The sequence below is a fragment of the Macaca nemestrina genome, chromosome 8 (genome assembly GCF_043159975.1).
Source record: "Macaca nemestrina isolate mMacNem1 chromosome 8, mMacNem.hap1, whole genome shotgun sequence".
NCBI lineage: Eukaryota > Metazoa > Chordata > Mammalia > Primates > Cercopithecidae > Macaca > Macaca nemestrina.
This window is the reverse complement of record NC_092132.1, coordinates 12565991-12584088: the sequence shown is the minus strand read 5'-3', so window position 1 is coordinate 12584088 and position 18098 is coordinate 12565991. Positions and strand designations below refer to the sequence as shown.

Below are 18098 nucleotides of genomic sequence, written 5' to 3'. Positions count from 1 at the left end.
CCACAGCTCCTGAGAAGGGTTTAGAGGCAGGGACAAAAGAAGAACAGGGAGGAAGAAAGGAAAGAATCAAGGAGATGATTTTTACCTTGTGGTAGGAACTTCAAGGGGAACAAGCAGGGTAATCTGAACAGCTGCAGTTAATAAATAGAGACTTTCTCTGCCTTCATTGCTGTCATGGAATATCTGGAACATAAAATGACTAAAGAAAGATACCAACCAGCTGGGAAGAAAGACTGAGGCAGCCCCCAGGTGACATCCCCAGAGAAGACCCCCAAGCCAGAGGATTTGGGAGGTGGAGCAAAAATAAGTGGGGAGGGAAAAGCTGCGTGGATACGGGCCAGGCAGATCAATTTATTCATTCAATGCAGTTATTGTATATACTGCCAATGCTGCTCTGGAAGAAGGAAGTCAAATTAGATACTGCTCTGCCCTACTCATGATCTGGAGAGGGACATATATGCAAATGAACAATTAGGATGCAATGAGGTAATTGCTACAACAAAGGCTGGAACAAGTTGTCCAATGGGAGTCTAGGAAAGGGTGTCTGAGTCTGTCTGAGGGAAATCCAGGGAGGCTTCACAGAGGAGGCAGTGCTTCAGTGGAAACTGGAAGGAGGAGTAGGAGTTCTTCCAGAGAGAGAGCAGGAAGAGGACAGGCCAGGCAGAGAGGAAGAAAGTAAGTGGGGATGGGGAGAAATTACAGTACATCAATCTAGGAGAGACCAGGGTGGGTTCCCAGAAGAGTGAGTCCTTCTGTGTCGCTAGACAAGAGCATGTGAGTGAGGCCAGTCCCAGGAGAGGATTCTGTCTGGGCTGCTAAGCAGAGGTCACATTGTGTGGGGTCTCATATCACACTCCAAGCTAATATTGATTCTGTGGGTGATTTAGAGTCATTAAAAATTTGAGCATGAGTGTAACATGAGTTGCTTTGTGTGTTAAAATGCTCACTCAGCAGTGAGAGATTTGCAAGATTCCCAGTCTAGGAGCTGAGTGACTATGGGGCTCCAGAAGACATTGGGGTCCTCATACAACGGTAGTTCTTAATAGGGGGTGATTTCTCCTCCCTGGGGACATGGTGCAGTATCTCGAGACAGTTTATGTTGTCACTATTTGGGGTGAGGTGAGGAGTGTTACGGGCATCTGCTGAACAGAGGCCAGGGATGCTATTAAACCCCCAACAATGCACAGGACAGGTGCCACAACAAGGCCTTACCTGCCCACAATACTATGATGCTGAGGCTGAGCAACCCTGTCATTGAGAGAGCGGACCTAACCATCTAAGGCAACTGGATCATTAGAGTCCTTTCGACAACTCTGGTAGGTGCTTCGAGTGGTGATCACGTGTCTGTATTTTCCTGGTTGTGCTTACTCTAGTCAAAACACTGTGTTCTCTGCCTTCAGAGGACAGATCATAATTTATGATTTTATAATTGTTACAGAAATACAGACAATAGAATACATAATTTGTGTGGTTTTTTGTTGTTGTTGTTGTTTAGTGTCTGCCTCCCTCACTAGATAAAAGGCTCCATGAGAAAAAGATCACTTCATCTGACCCAGACACCAGCAATTAGTACCCAGCTCATAGTTAGCATTCAGTCAGTTTTATGGAGAATTCAGTAAGGGCTGGGAGGTTAAGATGTGTAGTGTTGTTAATTTGCAAAATCTAACGTAGGCCTGCTATGACAGGGTGCAGTAACTATAGAGAAAGTGGGTCGGTATTCGCCACCACGGAGGCTGAGGCTGAGCTAAGACTGCGACTTCAAGAGAGGAGAATAGCTGGTGGGCTGGCTCCACCTGTGGTCCCACTTGGACTGGATACTCAGCTGGGGTTTTGGACTGGGGAATTACTACTAACCCTGCAGGCTGCCTTGCACCACCTTACACATAGCCTTTGGCAGCTTGACAAAGCAGTCTGTGGATGCATCCCTGCTGGTTGCCATAGAGAAAGGAGTGGCAGAAAATGAAACATGCAGATCATCCAATAATGACCAGGCTCCTGAGGGGGCCCTGGACCATGATCATCCCAGCACCATGCATGGTAGCCAAGAGGTGGAAGCAGCCCACGTGTCTATCCATAGATGAATGGATGATGAAAATGTGGTATATGCATGCAATAGAATATTATTCAATCTTAAAAAAAATAAGGAAAACTTGCCATTTGCAACAACATGGATAAACCTGGAGCACAGTATGCCAAGTGAAATAAGCCAGTCACAGAAGGACAAATATTGCATAATTCTCCTTCAGTGAGATAGCCAAAACAGTCAAACGCATAGGAGCAGAGAGTACAATAGTGGCTGCCAGGGGTTAGGGGTTGGGGTGGGGGAAATCGGGAGCCATTGTTCAATGTGAATACAGTCTCAGTTATGCTGAAAGGATGAGTTATAGAGATCTGCTCTACAACATAGTACCTATAGTTAACAATATGGTATTTATTAATAAGGTAGCTCTCATGTTATGTTCTTAACACACACACACACACACACACACACACACACACACGGAGACACAGGAACCTTTGGGACATGTTGGATATGTCTATTACCTTGAGTGTGGTGATGGAATCTCGGGTGTCTGCATATGTCTAAAGTCATAAAATTGTACGCATGAAATATGTGCAGTTCTCTGTATAGCAATTACACCTCAATAAAGCTGTTAAAAAAAAAAAAGGAGGCTAGCTGATCAAATCAATGTGGAAGTGAGAAAGACATGGGAACTTCCACGGCTAATTGCATATTCATGAGTGCCCCTTAACTACAATCTGGGTAGATGTGGACGAGACTGTAACAACAGTAAAAAGATGTGCTGTTTCCCAGGGCTGCCCAGTTGATCATAAAGCTTTGCTGCTGACAGTTGGATGAAATAGAAAATGTATCCTATGTAGAATACTGGAAATTGTACACAAAATTTTCTAAAAGAAAAGATGGCATTCGACAGAGAAACCACAAAATGTCTTAACAGTCAAAAGTGATCAAGGAGATTTTTCATCTCTGAAAAGACATGATTTAACTTTCCCTAATTGACAGTGAACTTTCTTCTCCAAACTTAATAACAAACAAAAGGATTATAATGCAAAAAATATTTTACCAAATAGCTCTAATTGTATTATTGTTGAAGATATCTATTTCATTCTGTTTAACTTGATTTCTAAATTTGATGTAGTTTACTTCTGTCGGGAAGATTCTGTATCTTCTAAGCACATCTTCCATAGCCTTTTATATAAAAATGGACATGATTTGCTATAAAGAGAAGCCCAAAGCCACATGCAGATGTTGCCATCCCAAAGATATTTATGTGACAGGCATGAGTTCTAGAGAAAGGCACACACCTCAAGCTCAGGTGACTTGCCTGGAGTCATCCTGCCTTTTCTAGGACTGGTAGAAATAGAGCCCATCTTGTTCAGTCCTCCCTGCGTGAATCCTCTACTCTCCTTCAGTATGACTCACAGGCTCTGGGAACATATCCCGAATTGCAGTATTGGGGCCTGGGAAGCTGCAAAATTCCGTGGCTCAAGAATGAATTGCAACTAATGAGGAAAGGTGTCAACACAGCTGGGAAAGGGGTGAACTGAGGACAAACAAAACAGGCAAAAACATCCTCTTGCCTGAAAAATGAAGCACAAGAAAATCAGGGGAAGTAATGTTTGATTGCATCCATTGCTCAGAGAGAAAACAGCAAAACAATTTAATTTTGATTTCTTCTGGAGTCTTCTAACTAGGCATTTCCAGAGAAAAATAAATTGCTGATAAAAGTCACGGGGCCTTGGGTAAATCCGGAAAGCAAGAAGTCTGGGGAAGATGTGATTACTTTGACAGCAGAGATGAGAGATTTCAAAGTCCTGTGTGCATCCAGGTTGACTAATTACTGATTTTGGATGGAGGTAGTTTGATTTGTTATATTTAGAGGATATTTGGAAACCATGAGAATTTTAATAAGATACCTCACACACGTGCAGCATTGCTGCGGTCCAATCACTTTGAAATTGTTTGGACATATTTCGAAGAGACAAGGAAGGAAAAACTAGATGTTAATTTCTAAATATGTGAAATACTGTCTTTAGAACAGTGATTCTCAGACTTTAGTCATCCAGGCATCATTTTCCTGATTTTTGCCAAATCCCAGAACCTGCTTGCTCTTAGCCATTTAATATTTTCTTAAAATTGTCTCATTTTACATTTTTACTTTAATGCAAACTTTATATCAGTCACATAAATGCCCTAAACAGAAAGTAAAGGTAAAAATAAGTACAATGGAAAATGTAACCTTATTTAATGTGTGTGAAATATTGGTGTAGCAGAAAGCTCTGAGCCTGTTCTTGGTTAAGAAGAACTTTGTTAAAACCAAAGACAGTCTAGCAAACGTTAGAGAATCTGACAGCTACCAAGGTTCTAAACTGAGCCTTGGTCTTCTTGGTTTCATCAGAAGGATTGTAAGGGAATTGGAAAAGGAGCCACAGCTTCTCTCTTACTGTCTGATTCAACATTCACTGTTGCTATGGGCTAGCAGCATTTCCTACTCTACCCTACACTTTAGAAAACATTGCTTTAGAACTGAGAAGACACTTGCCTTGTTGTTCCAGAAAAAAACAGGGGAGAACCAATGGATGGATACTCGAAAAGGCACACTAGAGGTGAGCCTGAGTAAGCCATTCCTGGAGCAGCAGTAACTACTGAGAGGAAGAGGCAGCCTCAGAAAGTCATGAGCAGGTGGGGTAGCGGATGGGGAGATGTTGGTCAAAGGGTACAAAGTTCCAGTCGCACAGGATGAAAAATGTTCTGGAAATCTATCCTATAGCATGGTGACTAGAGTTAATAATAATGTATTGTGTTCTTGAAAATTGCCAGGAAAGGGCCAGGCATGGTGGTTCACGCCTGTAATCCCAGTACCTTGGGAAGCTGAGGCGGGCAGATTACTTGAGCTCAGGAGTTTGAGACCAGCCTGGCCAACATGGTGAAACCTCATCTCATCTAAAAATACAAAAAATTAGCCAGGTGTGGTGGCTCATGCCTGTAGTTCCAGCTACTCGGGAGGCTGAGGCAGGAGAATTGCTTGAACCCGGGAGGTGGAGGTTGCAGCAAGCCAAGGCCAGACCACTGCACTCCAGCCTGGGCAACAGAGTGAGACTAGGTCTCAAAAACAAAAAAATTTCTAAGAGAGCAGCTCTTAAATGTTCTCACAACAACAACAATAACAAATGGTAAGTATATGAGGTGATGGATATGTTAATTAACTTGATTTTGTCATTTCACAATGTATAACTATATTGAAACATCACATTGCCCACTTCATCAATACCACCTTAATTAAACATTTTATCAAAATGAAACAAAATAATGAGAGTCCAAAATAGGTAAATCCAAGGATGCTGAAAGTAGATGAATACTGGTTGTCAGGGGCTGGTGGGGAAGGAGGAGTGACTGCTATTGAGTATAAGGTTTCTCCTTGGGGCTGATGGAATGTTCTGGAACAGGAAAGCAGTCGTGATTGCATGACCTCCCTGTGACTATACTAAAAAAATCACTGAATTGTATACATTAAATTGGTAGGTTTTAAGGAATGTAGATTATATCTCAATTAAAAAGTAACGAGAGCTCTCTACTAAGATATTTGTGCTACACTGTCAGAAAGAGTCAGAGTGATGACTTCTCCTTTGCCTTCTGAGTGAAGATTCCAGACATAACACATCTACCAGGGACTACAGAATTCTTAAGTTGGCCTCCTTATCAAGCTGTGCATCATTAGCCAGTTCTTCATATTCTTTTCTTTCATAACACCACACTCTTCTGCTTCTTTGCCTGAGAAACTTTCCCCAATGAGCTTTTTCCCAGTGTAGTCCAGTGATTAAGAGCACACACTCAGACTTTTCTCTTCAAATCCTGGCTATGCGACTTCCTACCTGCATGGCCTCACATAGTACCTAAGCTGCCTTAGCTTCTTCCCCTGGAAAATGGGGATAAAGAATAATAACTCATTCAGAGGCTTTGCAGATAAGTGATGACATGACATGTGACTTTGTTGGAACTGTGCTCGCCTCTAGTACTCACACAATTAGGGATCATTATTACTGGGGCTTCTGTTCAACCACCTGAATTCCTTTCTTAACTCTCTTTTCTTCTCATTCACTTGTTTTCCGTAAGTAGACCTCTTTATTCCAAAAAACTGTATTGGCTCTCAGATTGGCTTATGAATCAATGTCTCTAGATCCTTCCTTACTCCTGAATCCCCTTATGTTTCCAAACCTCTACTGGTTATGTATTTCCCATAAGGTATCTCAAATTCAACCCATAAGAAATAAAATTTATTGTCTGTTTTGATGATCCCCATCTGTTCTTTTCTGCCTTTTTAGAGCTAATGTGTATTAAGCAGAATACCAGCCCCTCGTATTCATAAGCGATATTAGAGATGTGACACTTCATGAATTATTGCATTTCATTCTCCCCATTCTATTTGCTATTATTTTTCTTATTTTATATCTAAGAAGTGGAGGATCAGAGAGGTTAGTTAATAACTTGTCCAAGAACAATCAGGTGGGAAAAGATGGTTCTAGGATTTGAATTCAGGTTCATCCAGTTCAAAAGCTCATTTTCCTTATGACTCTACCACACTATCTTCCAGCCCTTGGTGACTTGCAGAATTTTTGACGCAGTCTCCCAAATTAAATACATCAGTTTTCTTTGATTCCCCCACTTTCTCACCACTATATTCTATCTATCACCAACCTGTCAATTCTACCTTGGAAAATATTCTTTAAGTCTCTTCCTTCCTCCCTATTTCCTGCCACTTCCTTAGGATACTGGTTGATTTTAATTGCCTCGGAGCTCCCATCCAATCCTCAATTGTGCTATTGCAAAGATAACTTGAAAATTCCAAATCTGATTGCATCATCACCCTGCTTAAGAGCCATCAAAAAATATTCTTGATTGATTAGATAAAACCCCAAATCCTCAATGGCACAAAAGGTTCTTCAAATATCTATGGTTAATCTTTCTGGCCTCACCCCCCACATCTCTGCTCTTTCTCCTCTCCTCGTCCTGCTTATACATTCTTGCTATTGTGGAAAGCTAGAATCACTCAATTTAAGTAATCCTTTGATCATATTAAGAATTGTTTCTTCATTTAACAAGCACTTATTGTATTTTTAAAACTAATCTAGTATTACATGCGCACACACACACATAGGAATATATGTAAAAATTGGTAGAATCATCATAGTATTGTGCCAATGTCCATTTCCTGGTTTTGATAATGTGCTATAGTTGTATAAGCAGTTATGAGTGGGCAAAGCTGGATGAAGTATATACTGACCCTCTCCGTACTAATTTTTGGAACATTTTGTAAATCGAAGTTATTGAAAATTTAAAAAAATGCTATGTGTGTTTTCTATCTAGGAAGCAGATTAAGAAAAATCATAGCCATATAATTGCTACACATTTATATTAATACATTATTGCATTATATGACTCCTGTAGCTTGCTCTTTGGGCCTGCTAGAGGGACATAATGGATTTCTCCTCGAAAAGGAGAACAAAGCCCTTCCTGGCAGCAGAGCAGAGTCTGCACTTTTAAATCAGATAGATCTAGGTTGAATTCCAACTCTGCTGGTTATTTATTTATTTATTTTTTTTTTGAGACAGTCTCGCTCTGTCACCCAGCCTGGAGTGCAGTGGCACGATCTCTGCTCACTGCAAGCTCCGCCTCCGGGGTTCACACCATTCTCCTGCCTCAGCTTCCCAAGGAGCTGGGATTACAGGTGCCCGCCACCACGCCCAGCTAATTTTTTGTATTTTTAGTAGAGATGGGGGTTTCACCATGTTAGCCAGGATCGTCTCGATCTGCTGACCTCGTGATCCACCCGCCTTGGCCTCCCAAAGTGCTGGGATTACAGGCGTGAGCCACTGTGCCCGGCCCCAACTCTGCTGTTTATAAGCTAAATTAACTTGGGTGAATTCTTTAACCCTAAACTTCAGTTTTATCATAATTATAATAAATAAGATAATATTACTTACTTCCTATGAGTTTGGGGGATATTTAAACAAGATAATGTATGTAAACAAGCTAATATATTTTTAAAAGACAAAATGTGAAGTGCTCAGCACGTAGTAAGCACCCTTGACTTCTCTTTTCCTCTCACAGCCATGTAGGCAAATCTTGTTGCCTCTACCTGTAAAATGAATCTGGAATCCTGCTTCTCATCACTTCTTAACGGGTTTCTTGCTTCTGTTCCGAATACCTGACATCTAATCTGAACCCAGCAGCTGGAATAATCCTTTCAACATGTAAATCGAAACAAGTTATTCCTCAGCTCAGAATCCTCCAGTGGTTTGCCGTCCACTCAGAGTATGAAAGCAAAGGCTTTGAAATGACCCCACAGCTCTCCTTGTCCCTTCTCACTTGCATTCCTGACACATCTTTCAGTTTTTTCCCTACTATCCCCCCTCACTCACTTAGCCCAGTGCAGGCTCCGAAACTAGAACCTGTACACCAGCATTTCACATGCCTGGATTGTTCCTCCCCCAGATATCTACAGAGCTTTCTCAATGAGGCCTTCTCTAACCATTTTATTTGCATTTGCAATCTCCGTCACTTCCCCCTTTCTTGTTTCCCATACCACTCACCAATTATTAACATGCTACATAATTTATTTATTGTCTGTCTCCCCCTACAGAAATGCAATTACCACAAGAGCAAGCCATTTTGTCCATTTTATTCACCACTATGTCCATTGTGTAGAATAATGCCTGACACATCGTTGGCCCTCAATAAAATCTTCCGAATGAATGCATAAATGAATTACAGCAGAGTGAGTGACATAAGAAAAGCCACAGATGTGTGGAAGAGTAGGATCCATTCAGGAAACTGAAAGATCAGTGTGATCTGTGTCAATTGCATGTATGGGAAAGGAAAGGAAAACGATGGAGTTGAAGACAAGACCAGCCACACGGACCTTTGGCAACTGCCACTGCACAGGGCTTCTTGCTCACAAGGGTCTTTTTCTTGGTTTAACAGTTTTTCTTGGTTAACACTTGAAATTCTTAAGCATTTTTGAACAGGGAGCCCTGTATTTTATTCTGCACTGGGCCTGAAAATTATGCAGCCAGTTTGGGTTGGAGAAGTAGGAAATATTCAAAAAGACCTTGTATGCTGTGTTAAGGAATGACAAGGCCACATTTAATACCTTGGTAAGGTGAGCCTCGCAGCAGTTTGGAGGAATGGGGAAGCTGGGAGTATCTCCCCAGTTCATCTCTGCCTAGCCATCCCACTCCTCCTTCAAGACCCACTCAGAGCCAGGTGCGGTGGCTCACACCTGTAATCCAAGCACTTTGGGAGGCTGAGGCAGGTGGATCACGAGGTCAGGAGATCGAGACCATCCTGGCCCACATGGTGAAACCCCGTCTCTACTAAAAATACAAAAATTAGCTGGGTGTGGTGGCATTTGCCTATAATCCCGGCTAAACGGGAGGCTGAGGTAGGAGAATTGCTTGAACCAGGGAGTCAGAGGTTGCAGTGAGCCTAGATCATGCCACTGCATTCCAGCCTGGTGACAGAGCGAGCCTATGTTTAAAAAAAAAACAAAACCCACTAAAATGTTGTCTCCCTCTCAAGCCCTCCCAGCCACCTCTAGGTACAGCTAACACTGCCTCCCCTGGGTAAACCTCTGACATTGTCTCCACATACTACTCTTAAATCTCTTATGCTGTTTCAGGCATTATACTCAAACTATTTGCAAATGTATTTATTTACCTGTTTTAAACCAGGAATTTCTCAAAGTAATGTCTTACTTAGCTTGGAAGAGTGTTGTGTTTAGTACAATAGCTGGCACATAGCACATACTCAGTGAGTTTGATGAGTGAATGAATAAATGAAAGAATGACTGTTAAATGAGTATATGATATATCAAAGTGGACCTGCAAACTCACTTTTATTTCAGGCCCATTTATTGATGAAGTGACATCTATTAGTCCATTTTCAGGCTGGTGATAAAGACATACCCAAGACTGGGCAATTTACAAAAGAAAGGGGTTTAATGGACTTACAGTTCCACCTGACTAGGAAAGCCTCACAGTCATGGCAGAAGGCAAGGAGGATCAAATCACGTCCTACATGGATGGCAGCAGGGAAAGAGAGAGCTCGTGCGGGGAAACTTCCCCTTATAGAATCATCAGGTCTCATGAGACTTATTCACTATCACGAAAACAGCATGGGAAAGACCTGCCCCCATGATTCAATTACCTCCCACCAGGTCCCTCCCACAACATGTGGGAATTCAAGATGAGATTTGGGTGGGGACACAGCCAAACCATATCGTGACACATGCTCAAATTTCCCCCATTGTTGATAGGAGAAGGAGAAAGAGAAAGAAGAGGCAGCAGGGACTCATTCAATCTTCTCATTTGCCTTCGTCCACCTTCACCTCTCCCTTTCCCTTCCCGGCAGACATCAGAGTCTTCTATAGGCCATTCCTTTATTTCCTTACCTCTCACTCTCTCTTCTTTGTACTCGTGGTTCTCTTCTGCTATCTTCACTCCACTAACAGTCACCCCCAGGCCAATGAATCTGTTGAACACTCAGTCCTCATCCTATTTACCTTTCTAGCATGATTTGCCATTGCTAAGTACTCCCACATTTTATACCACTATTATCCTAGAAATTTCATTACACAGCACTCTCTTGGTTTTCCACTCACCTCTGTGAACGCTTCCTTCCTAATCTCTTTTGCAGGTTAATCCTGTCCTATTCACTTATTCAATGTTTGAGTTCACAACATTCCACTTTAGGCTCTCTCTTTTGAAAACTGTATACCCTCTTCCTAATCCATCTCGTCCACTGCAAGGCCTCAATGACTACCTATACTGATATGACTTCCAGATGTATAACTTTAACTCAGATTCCTCCTCTGAGCTCCAGATTACAAATATCAACACCATCTTGATATTGTCTCTTGGATGTCCCAAAGAAACTTAAGCTCATTGTGTTTCAAACCATGCATGCTATATTCTCTCACCAAGCATGTCTACTCACTAGGCAACTCACACTCCAGACGTTTTCATCTCCTCAGCACAGAATGTTCTTGCCTTTCCCCTTTGCCCAGCAAAATCCCCCTCATTGTCTAGCACTCATCTCCATTGCCAGTTCCACAGGGAAACTTTTCTTAAGTTTCCAAATGAGTCAAATTCCCCATTGTGTCATACAACTTTTTTTCATGGCACCTACCACAATCATTATGTTATGTTTCTGCAATTATTTAACAAAGAGCTGAACCCCAGCCCCCGTTCCAGTAAACCAGAAGGCCCAAGAAGACAGGGGTTACATTGTTTATTTCATCTTTGTATCCCCTGACCTACTGTAGTACCTGGAAAATGGTAAGTGCCCAATAAATATCTGTTGTTTCCATTCTAGTAATAAAAATAATTATAACTACAACTTACTGAGCACTAGACATTGAACTATGGCTGATAGTCATTGTCTCATTTCATCTTTAAAATATGCTTTGAGAATCAATGTACAGAAATCACTAGTCAATTCTGTATCCTAATAACATTGTGTACACTGACAACATTCAAGCTGAGAGTCAAATCAAGAATGCAATCTCATTTACAATCGCCACAAAAAATAATATACCTGGGAATACCTCTAACCAAGGACATAAAAGATCTCTACAAGAAGAACCACAAAGAACTGCTTAAAGAAATTATAAGTGACAGGGCCAGGCGTGGTGGCTCACCCCTGTAATCCCAGCATGTTGGGAGGCCGAGGCGGGCAGATCATGAGGTCAGGAGATCGAGACCATCCTGGCTAACACGGTGAAAACCCATCTCTACTACAAATACAGAAAAATTAGCCAGGCATGGTGGCGGGCACCTGTAGTCCCAGCTACTTGGGAGGCTGAGGCAGAAGAATAGCGTGAACCCAGGAGGCAGAGAGCTGAGATTGCACCACTGCACTCCAGCCTGGGTGACAGAGCAAGACTCTGTCTCAAAAAAAAAAAAAAAAAAATTACAAGTGACACAAATAAATGGAAAAATATTTCATGCTCATGGATTGGAAGAATCAATACCACAAAAATGGCCATATTGCCTAAAGCAATCTACAAATTCAAACTACTCCTATCAAACTATCCCTATTCCTATCAAACTATCAATATTATTTTTCAATTTAAATTTAACTTGGTACCAAAAAAGAGTTTGAATAGCCAAAGCAATTCTAAGCAAAAAGAACAATGCCAGAGGCATCATATTACCCAACTTCAAACTATACTGTAAGGCAATAGTAACCAAAACAGCATGGTACTGATACAAAAACAAATACATAAACCAGTGGAATGGAATAGAGAACCTAGAAATAAAGCTTCACTCATAGAGCCACCTAATCTTTGACAAAGTTGACAAAAAATAAGCAATGGGGAAAGGACTTTATATTAAATAAATGGTGCTGGGATAGCTATATGCAGAAGAATAAAACAACCTCTACCTTTCTCCATATATAAAAACTCAAGAAGGATTAAAGATTTAAATGTAAGACCTCCCTTAAACTAGCAGAATCCTAGAAGAAAACCTAGGCAACACCATTCTGGACATCAGCCTTGGAAAATAATTTATAACTAAGTCCTCAAAAGCAATTTCAACAAAAACAAAAATTGACAAACAGAACTTAATTAAACTAAAGAGCTTCTGCACAACAAAAGAAACTATCAACAAGAGTAAACAGACAACCTACAGAATGGTAGAAATATTCACAAACTATGAATCTCACAGGGGTCTAATATCTAGAACCTATTAGGAATTTAAACAATCGAATAAGCGAAAACCGAATAACCCCATTTAAAATGGGCAAAAGATATGAGCAGATACTTCTCAAAAGAAGACATACATGCAGCAACAAACATGTGAAATAATGTTCATCATCACTAATCATCATAGAAATGCAAATAAAAAGCATAATGAGACACTATCTCACACCAGTCAGAATGGCTATTATTTAAAAATCAAAAAACAGCAGATGTTGGTGATGCTTCAGAGAAAAGGGAATGTTTACACACTGTTGGTGGGAATGTAAATTAGTTCAACCACTGTGGAAAGCAGTTTGGAAATTCCTCAAAGACTTTAGAACCACCATTTCACTAGCAATCCCATTACTTGGTATATATCCAAGAGGAAACAAATCATTATACCAAAATGACACACACACTCACATTTTCATGGCAGCACTATTCACAATAACAAAGACAAAGAATCAACCTAGGTTCCCATCAACATGGAATTGAATGAAGAAAATGGTACATATACACCATGTAATACTACACAGCCATTAAAAATAATGAAATCATGTCCTTTGCAGCAACATGGCTGAAGCTAGAAGCCATTATCTTAAGCAAATTAACACAGGAAGAGAAAACCAAATGCCCCACGTTCTCACCTATAAATGGGAGCTAAACATCGGATATTCATGAATATAAAGATGGCAACAGTAGACACCGGGGCTACTAGACGGGGGAGAGAGAGAAGGGGGCAAGGGTTGAACAACTAACTATTGGGTACTATGCTTAGTAACTGGGTGATGGGATCATTCATAACCCAAACCTCAGCATCAGATAATATACCCAGGTAACAAACCTGCACATGTACCTTCTGATTCTAAAATAAAAGTTGAAAAAGAAAAGTAAATTTTAAAATAGATGCTTTGAGTTCCCATCACTGTGTTTATATACATGTATATACACATACTTACTTGTATGAATATTGTTATTACACAATATGTATATATATCTAATATGTATTATATTTCAAGTTATATGTATACACACATATATATATAAAAACCATATATATGGTTTTAAAAATGAAGAAATTTAAACTCAACAAAGTTAAGTACTATCCAAGTGTACTCATACTGGGACTTGAACCCTGACTCCAGTACATTTTTTTCCAATATAGGTCTTCTAAATCTGACTCTCCAGTATCCTTTCTCCACCCATATTCCTTACAGAAAAGATACGGTGGAAATGTGCAAATATTTTCCCAGCATTATCAACTTAATAATTTACACATTTACATTAGGCTATTTTGCATGACATAGTCACATATGTGTTTTGATCACACATGTAATATAGAGAGAATTTTAAAAATATGGCCCATCTCTCCATCAAAATGACTGTCATCTCTGGAACTGACATTGGTCGAGGACCACAGGGTTACCACAGCCCACTTGGAGATAAAATTTTATTATGGAAAAGAAGACTCAAAACTCACCATTTCCATTGCAATGGTCTGTGTCCAACCTCTTGATCCCCTCCAACCAGTTGCCCTCACTTGGAGAAGAGTCGACGTCACAAAAGATACTTCCACGCAGCCAAGATTTGGAGGTACTGAGGTTGAAGAGAGAAGAAAAGGGATGACGGATTCTCTTTTTCTTTCTAAATATCCTAGAGAGAAATGAAAGCATGGTGAACAATTAATAATAGTTACCTTTAGTTCAAAACTGTGATTTCCACAACCCAAGTCTGCTCACTGCATTAATTCTACAGAAGTTTCTCAAATTCTACTGTGTGCCAGGTCCTTGGCTCAATGTCTAGAGAACTGAGATAAAAGACAAAACTTTGTGTGTGAAAAGTTCACAATGAATTATGGGAGAAAGAAAAAAAATAATGCACATATAGGTAATGCTTTCCTATAGTTTATTCTGTGCCAGGCATCTTTCTTAGTGCTTTACATAGATTAGCTCACATTATCTTCAGCACAACTCTGTGAAACAGATACTATTATTATCCCATTTTTCTGATCAGGAAACTTAGGCACAGATAGGTTAAGTCACTTGGTTGAGGTCATGCAGCTAGTAGGTGACATAGTTGGGATGCAAACCCAGAGAATCTGCCTCCATGGTCTTTGCTTTTGATCACTATGCTATATAGGAGATACGTGCTCTGAAAGGATTACCTAGAGGCTGCTCTGAGGGCACCAGGAGTGGCAGTGCTAATTGATAATCAAGGGAGTTTTTCTGGGAGAAGTGAGTTGTAAGCTGCATGAGATGATCTGACCTGTTCATCGAGGAACCAGTAGGTGTGATTAGGTCATGCCAAGAAATGAAGCTGGACAGGTAAAAGGAAGGCAGGTAATGATGGACTTCTCATATGATACAAGGGAGTTGGAATTTAGTGTTGGAACAAAGGGAGACCTCTAAAGCATGGCTACAGGGAAGACAGTAGTGATGACATAATTCGGTTTGCATTTCCAAAATTGTCGGTAACAGAGGGTGGCTCAGAGGTGCAAGATTGAGGGCAGAGGGGCTGATCGAAGTGCACAGGGGAGTCACTGTTGCGTATCTTCCTGTGATGTGTCAAGCCCTGTGCTGAGCACAGGGTGCTCACTATACTGGTGAAAAATAGTGAGGGCCTGAACCAAAGCTAGGTAATGCAAGGTCGAGTGAGACAGCTTTCCCATCACATGCAAGGAGGGCATGGAACAGTTTTCCCATCACAAAATTCTGCTCTTTAGCTACAGCTGCTACCAGAAGATGCATTTTGAATTGTGCTTTCCCTTGGTGGTTAGGATGAATTACAACAAGCCTTGTGCATTCTTTATCCTGATGGTTCTCCACCATGTTGATTTTTGGCTGCAGGGAACATCTGGTAGGTTTTGGAGACATTTTGTTAATGTTACACCAGGGAAGGAGTGCTCCTGGCAGACGGTGAGAAGAGGTTAGAGATGTCATTAAACATCCTACAGTGCACAGGGCAGTTGCCCACAACAAATAATTATCTGGTGCAAAATGTGAATAGTGCTACTGTTGAGAAAATCTACTTTATTTGAACTCTCTCTGTCATTGGTTCCAGGAATGGCAAGTTGAGAAAAATGGTAGAGTTCATGACAATGGAACACATTCTTGTGAAAATGAACCAAATTTGAAAGATTCTTGTAGGTTCTATGATGAGATCATTTAAAATGGAATAAACAGCAATTAGAAATTTTTATTCATTTATTCTTATATTCATTAATTCACTAAACAGCTCTTTATTGAGTACCTATTATGGGATGGGCACTCATCAAATTTGAGAACAAAAAGTACGGGTGAAACATCTTTAACATCAAGGATATCTATATAACGTGGGCTAGAGTTAAAAGTGATGTTGCAAAACTGATTCTTGAAAGTCAGACCATCTGAGCTGGAATCCTATTTCCACCTAACAGCCCTGTGAGCTTGGGAAAATTACTTAACCTCTCTGACCTTATGTTTCACCTTTGTGAAATGGGAATGGCAGTAATAAAATCTATGTCATAAGATTCCAGAGCAGGAGTTGGGAATCAAATGGTAGTATATATGCAAACCAGTTGGGATAGTCCCTAGCACACAGAAAGCAATCAATACATTTATTTTATTTTTTAAATAACAAACATTGGCAGTTATGTAAGGCAAAATGAGAAGAAAGAAAATGGAGTAAAACTTTCCTGAAGGAGGGTGCCTAACCAATGTAAGGAAACCACCTTGCAGTAGCCTGACCTGGAGAATGTACTGGAAGGTGGCTAATGCAGGAGGCATCAGAATGCTAAGGTAATCATTGCAGAAATCTAAACAGGAGGTTATGGTGGCCTGAATGAAGAAAATAGCTATGGGAACAAAGACAAGAGGAACAATTCAAAATAATTTTAGGAAGTAGATTCATTTGGTCTTCACGTTTGTCGTGGAAACAATAAACTTCTTACCAAATACACCTTACCTGGACACACAACTGAACTACATCTTTCTGCTCCTTTGCCATTAGGTGTGGTCATGAGTCTAAAGTCTCCCCAATGGAATGTGAGCAGAAGTGATCTGTGCCATTTATGGGCTGGAGTCTTGGGAAAAGCAGGTGTTCCTTCAACTCACATTCTTTCTACACTTTTACCAGTTGGTTCCAGGCAATTCCACCATGCCACAGCCTCTATAAGGCTTGCATGGTTAGCAGATGCATATGATGAAAGAAATCTGGGTCTCTGAGTCTCTGCTTCAAGGTGGCTCACCAGTTAGGCTAGAACACTCATGCTGGACAATTACATGAACAAGAAATAAAATCTGGGCCCAGTGCAATGGCTTATACCTGTAATCCCAGCACTTTGGGAGTTGGAGGCGGGCAGATCATAAGGTCAGGAGATCGAGACCATCCTGGCCAACATGGTGAAACCCTGTCTCTACCAAAAATACAAAAATTAGCTGGGCATAGTGGTGGGTGCCTGTAATCCCAGCTACTTGGGAGGCTGAGGCAGAAGAATCGCTTGAACCAGGGAGTCGGAGGTTGCAGTGAGCCGAGATCACGCCACTGTACTCCAGCCTGGCAAGAGAGCAAGACTCCATCTCAAAAAAAAAAAAAAAAAAAAAAAAAAAAAGACATAAAAAGAAGAAGAAATAAAATCTGCTTTCATTTGAAACATTACCTATTTAGATCTATAGGTTACTACCGACACCATCTTATTCTGACCAACTGACTAAAAGGGATGTATGAATAAAAATGTCAAGTCTAGAGAGACTCACAGCAGAGGATAAATGGTGCTTCTTTTCATCGAAATAGAAATCATGTGAGAAACATTTTGAAAGAAAGGTGACCTAATCTATTTTGGACATACTGGGTTTGAGATGCCTATAGGAAATTCCTCCTTCCCTTATCAACAAAGGTAGAGTGTATTTCCCTGACCCTTATTACAACTTGCCCATATAAGTTGAATTGACCAGTGAGATGGTAGCAGATTGATGCACACAGAGGCTTGAAATGTACCTGCTGTTGGGGTATGTCCTCTCGCATTTATGTAATTACAATGGAAAGAACATTTTTCTGTAGTCAAATGGTCTCAAGGGAATGACCTATATGATGCACACTGATTCCAACTGAAGCCAACTTCAACCTTGTTCAGACTAAACCAACCTACTCCAACTAACTTCCACATGTGTGGACTCATTGTTTTATATCATTAAGATTCGATAGTTATTTGTTACACAGCTTTATTGTGTCAATAGCTGACTGATTCAGTCAGCATATGGGTGGTTTTGAAGCAAAAGAAAATGAATGCGATTATCCAAATGTACCGATCCAAAGTGAACTCATCCCTCTTCTTTCCTCAAACAGGCCCGTCCTTTC

General features: G+C 40.7%; 1 protein-coding gene across 11 annotated transcripts in view; it reads right to left on the bottom strand.

The window, feature by feature from the left end:
- The window catches only part of LOC105492827 (transmembrane protein 71), a 52923-nt gene that overhangs the window by 24656 nt on the left and 10169 nt on the right, over positions 1-18098 (bottom strand). For all 11 annotated transcript variants that reach the window (XR_011606726.1, XR_011606727.1, XM_011760090.3 and 8 more), the window contains one exon: positions 14245-14417. Coding sequence is in view for 9 of the 11 variants with exons in the window: in XM_011760090.3 (XP_011758392.2) it covers positions 14245-14417 (173 nt within the window). In the remaining 2 variants the exon portion in view is untranslated. The remainder of the gene's footprint in view (positions 1-14244; positions 14418-18098) is intronic.